Here is a 9,180-nt window from a genome sequence, read left to right as displayed (position 1 = left end):
AGGGACACCGGGCTCAGTGAGCTGGGAGCCCGAGGGCCAGCGGGAAGAGGGGGGATCCTGGCCTGGGGCTCTGCGGTTCCTGCGGCTGGTGATTTCAGGACCCGGACAGCGCTGGGCTGGGCAGGGGCTCTACGGGCGGCAGGGCTTGGGGTGACTGGGCAGTGGGGTGCAGCGTGACTCGCTCGCTGGGCTCACGGTGCGCTCCCGGGGGGGGGGGGGGAGCTCCGTACTAGAAGGCGCAGGGGGCTCGCTGTTCTCCTGGGTTCGCAGGGAGGGCTCCCTCGCGATGCAGGGGGCTCGTCACTGGGTGCAGGCTGAGCTCTTTCGCAGTGCGCGCTCGCTGGACGCCGGGCGCTCGGTGGGCGCAGGCTGCGCTCAGGAGGGCGCTCTGGTGCCGGGCTGGGTGGGTGGCGGGCTGCGCGAAGCCCGGCAGGTGGGTCCCCGGGGTGGCCGCGGGCGGCGCTGATGGTGCTCCGCTCTCTCCCGCGCAGGCAGGGCCATGGCAGCAGGCGGCCGGCAGGCCGGGCCCATGCCGGACCTGGGCCGCTACGTGGTGGCCCGGCCCATATACAGCGAGCCGGCCTTTGAGGAGGAGAACAAGAAGAGAGCGCACCTGCAGCCGACCCTGCGCGAGCGAGTCCAGGGAGCCTGCAGGTGAGAGCAGGACCGACGGCCAGGGGAGCCGGGGAGCTGGGCCCCGGGAGTGGGGAGGGAGGGGACCCAGTGCGGGCAGGGAGTCCCGCGGAGACTTTGGGGAGCGCGGGGGCACCTGCCTGGCGGCCCAGGCTGTGTCTGGGCAGCACTAAGGGGGCGCGGGGGTCCGCGGAGCCGAGCGACTGTCTGGGAGCGGAGGAGCAGAGGGAAAGGAGGCGAAAGGCTCGGCTGCTCCCGGGCAGCCCCAGCGCCTGGCGCGGGTCGTGTCGCCCGGGCTGGGGACACAGATCCAGGGCCGCCCTGGGAGTGATCGGCGGCGGGACTGACATCGCTCTGAGCTCCCGGCGTGTGCGAAGCGCAAGCCCAGGTACAACAGACTCCAGCCTGGCCCTGCTGCGCACTTCGTTCGGTGTCTGCTAGTCTCCGAGCTGGGAGATCAGCTCTGTCCAGAACAGGGGGAGTTTTCACGCGTGCTTGGCTCTCTCCCCTTCCCTGCTTCACTGATTCCTTCTTCTCCTTCCATTGTTTTTGTGACCAGTTGAAATCTTGAGTTTTATTTGACGTAAACCACGCAAGTAACATTTAGGTGGTTTCCGTCTTGTTAAAACGCCAGATTCAGCGCTGTGTAAATCCAGAGTGACTCTGTCGAAGTCAATGCAGGCGCTCAGATATCATGGGAACGGGTGCAGAATCTAAATAGAACGGAGTCGAATTTGGCCCAGCACTGTCCTTATTAGAAGATACATTTAGGACTGCCGCGTCTAGCCTCTGGAGTTCCTTTGATTGCATAGAGTTGCTCAACCATTATTCTTTGTTCCTCGAAGTCATCTTGGCCTTACCTATAAAATGTTGCAATTACAATTTGATTGCATTTTATAGTCCGAGGCAGACGGAATCCTTTTTCTTTCGAGAGTAGTCGTTTATACACACAAACAATCATATCACAGGATCAGAATAAACTGGATCCAACTGAAGAGTCAACTTTCCATCTTGTAGCAAAAAAAATTGATCAAAAACAAAATTACTGCTAAAAACACATATTGCTCTGCCTGAAACGAACTGAGTAATAAGAAAATAGCCTAAAATAATGTAAACATTGATAATCCTTCCTTCTTTTAACATTCAGGGGCATATAGGGACACCTTTACTCATGGTGAGTAGCATTTTACTCCTCAGGTAATACTTTGATACCAATGGGACTACACACAGAGGAAGGTACTAGCCAGCATGAGTGAGAATGACAGACTCCGACCCTCTGAGAATAATCCAATATTTTGTTTGGAAAGGTGACCGACCCATTCAAAATTATTTTCAAAGTAGATCATGTTTTTATTTTTAGAAACATGAACAAAAAACTAAATGCTGTGGTAACTCACCCATTGATACAAAATCTCTGTTGAGAAAGTCCACTTTGGTTACTATGCATCACCAAATACCAACTATTGGTTTTGCAAATGAAATATTTTAAATGTTATGATGGGTGAAACTTGCTGGCCACTGTCACCATTTTCAGTCGTAAATGCTAAGCATTATGGACAAAACCTGGGGTAACTCTTAACTTGAGAGCAAAATTTGGCACTATAAAATCAGTAAATTGTAAACAGCATTCAGACAATTTCTACAAAATATTACCAATCTTCTTTTGGCTAAATATCACCTACTGAGATCTCTTTGTAGGATTTTTTTTTCCACTTTCCAGTTATGATTTCACAGGGGTAGGTTGACAATTTAATTATCTGGAGGTTGTTGTTTTTTTGGCAGCTGTTCAAGAAAAAAGGCCTTTCAGATAACCAAGTCCTTTCTCCCCATCCTGGAATGGCTACCTAAGTACAGAGTAAAGGAATGGATAGTTAGTGATATCATCTCTGGTGTCAGTACGGGGCTTGTAGCTACTTTACAAGGTAAGGTCCAGGAAGATTTTATCTGTTATTAAGGAGAAACTGGATGTACTATATTGGCATTCCCATAACTATGTCTGACCCTTTCTAATCAGGTTTCAGAGTAGCAGCCGTGTTAGTCTGTATTCACAAAAAGAAAAGGAGGACTTGTGGCACCTTAGAAACTAATCAATTTATTTGAGCATAAGTTTTCGTGAGCATCCGATGAAGTGAGCTGTAGCTCACGAAAGCTTATGCTCAAATAAATTGGCTAGTCTCTAAGGTGCCACAAGTCCTCCTTTTCTCCTTTCTAATCAGTGCTTCAGTGTTAACCATGATTAAAATCCATGAGGACTAATGTTATTTTATATTGCATACAAATTAATATTTCATAATAAATCACTGATTTCCTTAATTTAGCCTACTTTTTCTGTTTATGCAATACGGGCTAGCAGATTGCAATTTCCTTGAAGTTGTTATTCAATTATATTTGACCAGTATCTTTTTGATTTTTTTTAACTCTATGGACCTAAGGTGAACATTTAAAAATTGAATTGTGTTACTCAGTTATTTGTGATTGGTCAGATAAGTCACTAGTATTATTTCTGTTCCCCAATTGGCTCAGCGCCCCAAACACTTGTCTATCCAAATGTAAACTCATGAATACAACTTTCTGTTAACATTTGTGCCAGTAAAGCTTGATTGCTCAAATGTTTGTAATAAACTAAAACAAAAGGGGTATGAACCTGGCCAAACTTTAAAAATCGGAATGGATATTCACAGAACATAGTTTGCAATGTTCAGCTAGTTTTGTTTAATACATTTATTAATGATAGAGAAAGTAGATAAACAGAGAGGTGGTGATGTATACATACAGATGACTAAGCATTAGTTAGATTAATCATGACTAGGCAGTTGTGAAGAACACCAGAAGGAGGTAAGTAAGAGCCCCATTCTCATCCCTGGATCTTCTGATACTGGCCACTTTCAAAGACAGGACTAGATGGGCTACTGGTCTGTTCCAGTATAGTAATTCTTTTGGGCTAGATTGTCCCTTCATCTAGACCTGCATGCAAATCTCCCCCATCCTGTGCAGATGATAAGGTCAGCTGCCTTCACAGCTCTGTTGCCCCCCTTCTGCCCCTCAGTGGGTCGAGTATCTGTGTATTACAGCTGCACCTAATGGCCCCAAACAAGATTAGGGTCTGATAGTGGCAGACATTATATAACCATAGACAGAAACACTCCCTGCCCCCAAAAGCTTGCCATTTAAATAGGCTAGCTGGACAAAGGTTGGGAGAAAGGAAGTAGAATCAGCCCCATTTTACAGCTAGAGAACTGAGACACAGATAATATGAGATGACTTGCCTAAGGTCACACAGGAACTGTATGGCAGAGCTGGAAAAATCTTCTCATAACCGGCCAGGCAGTAGCAGTGCTTTAATTACAAGAACATTCTCCCCCCCCCCCCTCTCTCTCACACACACACACACAAACTTCTTAAAGTTAGAATCCAGCAATACAATTTATTTTAAAATATACTGTTTAAATACATTTTTGGACTCACATGCTTCCTTCTGGCACAAATGTGCATAGAGATTAGTTAATACAAAAATTCTGTGGCTTGGTTAGAGCTACATACTCTTCATATAATCCCCAGCCCTAGCTGGTTGGGTTCATAGTAGCCAGGAGGTGGAACAAAAAAACGGAGCCAAAAAATTAAGCAGATGCCAGGGATCCCCAGGTGCCTTGGTCCCCAAACCAGACAGATTCCATGATTCTTCATGTGTGCTGCTCTTCAGCCTTCCCACCAGACTGTTATTTGTCCTGAAGTCCTGGTAGCACTTTGTGGTACCTCTGAGAGGGGACTCACAGACTCTGTAGTGGCAGTTAGTGCTGCCTGAAACAGCATTAAATTTCTGCACATTTTGCTGGGGATGCTTCACTGTTCTAGGGGTGGGAAGGGTTATAACACTTCTCCACATCTCCTTATTTCTCCTGCCACTTTATCAATGTAGCTGATAGGTCAAACAGATATGCAGAGGAAGGCAACGTGGCTATACATGGAAAAGCATCTTGCAAAGCTGCTTTTCTGCTCTTCGGGGCCCCATCATAGCCGTTGTTACTAATTGGTCATTTTATTGGTAAGGAGCAAAATTTTCAAATGTGGGTGCCTACGGTTAGACATCTACATCCATATTTAGATATCTAAATAAAAATGGCCTGATTTTCAGAGGTGATGAGTAAATGGGCATCCATGTTTGAAAATTCCAGCCATAATTGAGACTTTTTTGGCACAAATTTACCCATGGAAAGGTAGATCAGTTGCTTTCACTTGCAAAGTTCCCTTGTCTGAATCTCGCAGAGCCCTTAAAATTTGTTCCTGTATTTTGTGAAAACAAAAATGGCTGATGTAACACTTAATACTTACACCGGTAACTACCTGGTTGGCTCTCTCAAAAATGTTGAGGCACAAGTTCACAATTTGTGCCCACAACTGAATTACAGATGCAAAATGTATTTTCAAATTGTGCCTGGCTGAAAGGAAGCTGCCTTCCTGAAAATTTGACCCATTACTTGACCAGAGATTAGTCTGTTGTGAGATTTGTAACTAAAATGATGATTATATATGATTACAGGTTTGGCATTTGCTTTACTGGTTGCAGTTCCTCTTGGATATGGTCTCTACTCTGCGTTTTTTCCCCTCCTGACATATTTCTTCTTGGGAACATCAAGGCACCTCTCAGTTGGTAACTGCATCTGTTTAATATCAGTTTTAGTCAATTATCTTTTTTCCACAATGTTTATGTCTGGCATGAGTATTAATATGCAGTGTGAAGCAGTCATTTTGTTAACCATATTCACTGTATTGAGCGTTCATGTTGGCAGGTTTGTGGGGCTTAAAAAGTATTTTGGCTCCGTACAGAGGGCTATGCATAATGCTGAACTTTACTTGTTCCCATACACAGCTTTTCTGCTTACTTTGTGCTGAAGTTCATCAGTCCTGTGTTCTGCCTGGCACCAGATGGAAGCAAGACCCTGGCGGGCACAGAGAAGTGCATTCTAGATTATTTAATGAACAAGCATTTTGTCACCATAAAAATGTTTTAACTAGTTCTCTAATGCAGAACTGCTTATTTTATCTTGCAAACACTTGGATTTTGTGATGTGTGTAAAGTCATGCTTTATACTGTTCATCTTTACAGGACCGTTCCCTGTGGTCAGTTTGATGGTGGGATCTGTTGTGCTGAGCATGGCACCTGATGACAAGTTCCACATAATGAGCAGTAATGCTACAGGGCTTAACAAAACACTGATAGACACTGCGTCCCGAGATGCACAGAGAGTAGTGATTGCCAGTACCCTCACATTTCTGGTTGGAATTATACAGGTAACATAACTACCTCAAAGATTCAAATTGATGTTGCTTTTACTTTATTAAATAACTGGCAAAAATGCAGCTTGAAATAGCTTATTAGGGCTCCCTTCTCATGGTAAAACACACAGGAGGGGGGAAAGTCACCCTGAAATTTACATAGCTTTCAAATGACAGAGAATTCAATACATTTCCCGCTTCATGGCAGGAGTGCTGGAACAATTTTTATAGTGGGGGTGCTGAGAGCCACTGAACCAAATTGTAAACCCTGTATATGATCGAAACCACTTCAAGCCAGCGGGTGTGGCAGCACCCCTAGAACTCTTAGTTCCAGCACCTATGCTTCATGGGAAAAGGTTTGTGACAGCACGGCTGGGAGTGAAGTGGACAGAATCGTAGTTGAGTGCCTGCAAAAAGCCTGAGACAGCTGTAGGGAAACCAAGTTCCAACAGCATAGATCTTGGATCATAAGGAAGGAGGGCCCCTACACAGCTCTGCAGTTCTTCCTTTGTCTCCCTGGAAGGTATGCTGGTTGGTGTGAGGGAAGATGGTCCAATGATTCCTGGTCAATACACAAAGAACAAGGCATGTCTAACATAGAAAATGCATAAGTAGACACCAGATAAGGTAAAAGTGGGTGAGAATATGAACTACATAGGACACAGATGGACATCGTGGATAGGGAAGAAATCCACAGCAACTGTCATGCAAAGGAAGGAGTCCAAGGCACCATATAAATCTTGCTGTCCCGTAGTGATATACCAAAGTTGTTCTTTTGTCCACTTCCCTACTGAAGAACTTAGGAACAGATTCTGCAGCTGCTCTGTGCACAGTACTCATATTGAAATCAGCAGCTCTCAGAGTGGCTACACTATGAGGCCCTTCAAGTTTTGCTTAATAAAGTAGTTTCAGACTTTTCAGATTCACACACAGGGCCAGGTTATGTGTGATACCATTACTCACACTGAGTAGTACTTTACTCCACAGCTAACCTGATTTACTTCAGTGGGACTGCTTATGGTATAAGGTGCTAGTCAATGTGAGTAAGGATATCACAATTTGACCTGTTCTCAGCCAGCATACTGTGTGGGACTGAATCCTGAGTATTTTGTAACATCGTTGTTGCACCTTTTAACTGTTTAGCAAACTGTTATTCCCTGGTGATTTTTCCAGCTTGTGTTTGGAGCCCTACAGATTGGTTTCATTGTGAGGTACCTAGCAGATCCCCTGGTTGGAGGATTCACAACTGCAGCTGCTTTTCAAGTTTTTGTTTCACAACTGAAAATAGTCTTAAATGTTTCAACCAAAAATTATAATGGGATCCTTTCCATAATATATGTAAGTATGCCCTGCTGATTTGCTTTTGTTTCACATCCATAATCAGATTCCTCAGGCCAGTAAAAATGAGCATATGGGACAAGTAGTCCATGACCTTCTCTGAGGTTTTGTGTCTGCTTCTCTGTATGGGCTATTTTATCATTCTATTTAAGTGGCTTCAAAGTGTTTTGAATTGTCTTTTATTTTTTTCAGACCCTCATCGAAATATTTCAAAGAATTGGTACCACCAACATTGCAGATCTCATTGCTGGGCTACTGACCATTTTTGTGTGTATGGTAGTTAAAGAAATAAATGATCGATTCAAACACAAGATCCCTGTTCCGATTCCTATAGAAGTAATTGTGGTAAGCAAAGTACCCTAATAAGAAACACAGCAGACTGGGCTGATTGCAAGAAGATCAGAGCAATGTTTCAGTATTAAAACCATTGTTTTATTTGATTCCAGACAATAGTAGCCACAGGGATCTCATATGCTGCTGACCTGGAAAAAAAGTACAATGCAGGCATTGTTAAATCCATTCCTAGAGGGTGAGTGCTCTTGTCTTCTGAGACACAGCTAATATTTTCAATGGCTATTAATGAGACTAGTAAAAGAATAATAGTGAGAATGAGAGAGAGACACAGTTTGATTCACAGCCAAACATTTCCTGAATTCTAGTCCTGGCTCTGTCACTAATTCCCTCCATGGCCTTTGGTAAGTGTCCCCCTCACTGTACAATGGGAATAATAATACTTACCCTCCTTTGTAAAGCACTTTGAGATCTACGGATGAAAATGTTATATAAGAGCTAGGTATTATTATTAATAATAATCAATTAATGTTTGTAAAGTGAGTATGTGAGTATGGAAAATGCTGTATAAATGCTAAGTGTTTTTAATAATAATATTTGACATTTATATAGAACTCAATCTTGAAAACCCATACTTATGTGAGTGGTCCCATTGTAGTCCTTATTCATACAAATAGCCCAGTCAAAAGTACCCCTGGCATACTCACAAGAGTAAGGGTTGCACTGGCAGTGACTTTTACCTGGAAGATCTAAGCATTTTACAGTGATAACCTTCACATTCTGTTTGGTGTGCAAGCCTTAATAAATTGATATTTGTAAAGGTCTTTGAGACTCTTCAGATAAAAAGTGTTCAGTACACAAATGTGAAATATTGTTAATGTAATAGTGTTATTAATCATATACTGTCCAACATATCCAAAAATATACTTCTTCGCTTTGTTACCACAAGGCCAAAATTTAGTCCCCCAAATTTTGAAACCAATGGGAGTTTTGTCACTGACTTCAATGGCCAGGGATGGCCTTATGGGCTGGGGCATATGACTTATGAGGAGAGGCTGAGGGAACTGGGGTTATTTAGTCTGCAGAAGAGAAGAGTGAGAGGGGATTTGATAGCAGCCTTCAACTACCTAAGAGAATGGAGCTAGGCTGTTCTCAGTGGTAGCAGATGACAGAACAAGGAACAATGGTCTCAAGTTGCAGTGGGGGAGGTCTAGGTTGGATATTAGGAAAAACTATTTCACTAGGAAGGTGGTGAAGCACTGGAATGGGTTACCTAGGGAGGTGGTGGAATCTCCATCCTTAGAGGTTTTTAAGGCTCGGCTTGACAAAGCCCTGGCTGGGATGATTTGGCTGGTGTTGGTGCTGCTTTGAGCAGGGGGTTGGACTAGATGACTTCCTGAGGTCTCTTCCAACCCTAATATTCTATGATTCTATGACACTGTGGGCGACTGCCCAGGACGCCGTGGTCAGGGGGCACTGTGGTCAGTCCCCCCCCACATACCCCAGCCATCCCAAGGCCCCTTTAAACCCAGAGTGCTGGGGCTAGAGCTGGGGAGGGGCAGGGCTGGGGGTGCTCCAGCGGGGGACTCTTACTGTGTGCCGGACTCCAGTTGCTAGTCTCGGCCAGGATGTGGAGGGAGGAGA

The 9,180-nt window shown here is 44.5% G+C and overlaps 1 protein-coding gene across 2 annotated transcripts in view; it reads left to right on the top strand.

Annotated features, from left to right (window-relative positions):
• Positions 1–375: 375 nt before the first annotated feature.
• The window catches only part of SLC26A4 (solute carrier family 26 member 4), a 29,033-nt gene continuing 20,228 nt past the window's right edge, over positions 376–9,180 (top strand). The window contains exons 1-7 of one of the 2 annotated variants that reach the window (XM_048836320.2): positions 377–654; positions 2,416–2,555; positions 5,171–5,281; positions 5,738–5,922; positions 7,081–7,245; positions 7,438–7,590; positions 7,692–7,774. In XM_048836320.2, the coding sequence (XP_048692277.1) occupies positions 500–654; positions 2,416–2,555; positions 5,171–5,281; positions 5,738–5,922; positions 7,081–7,245; positions 7,438–7,590; positions 7,692–7,774 (992 nt within the window). In that variant the 5' untranslated portion in view covers positions 377–499. Of the gene's footprint in view, positions 655–2,415; positions 2,556–5,170; positions 5,282–5,737; positions 5,923–7,080; positions 7,246–7,437; positions 7,591–7,691; positions 7,775–9,180 lie in introns of both variants that reach the window. The other variant, XM_048836321.2, reaches the window with a different exon arrangement.

The sequence above is a fragment of the Caretta caretta genome, chromosome 1, assembly GCF_965140235.1.
Source record: "Caretta caretta isolate rCarCar2 chromosome 1, rCarCar1.hap1, whole genome shotgun sequence".
Taxonomy (NCBI): domain Eukaryota; kingdom Metazoa; phylum Chordata; order Testudines; family Cheloniidae; genus Caretta; species Caretta caretta.
The sequence above is the reverse complement of the archived record's forward strand: the minus strand, read 5'-3'. Positions and strand labels throughout refer to the sequence as shown.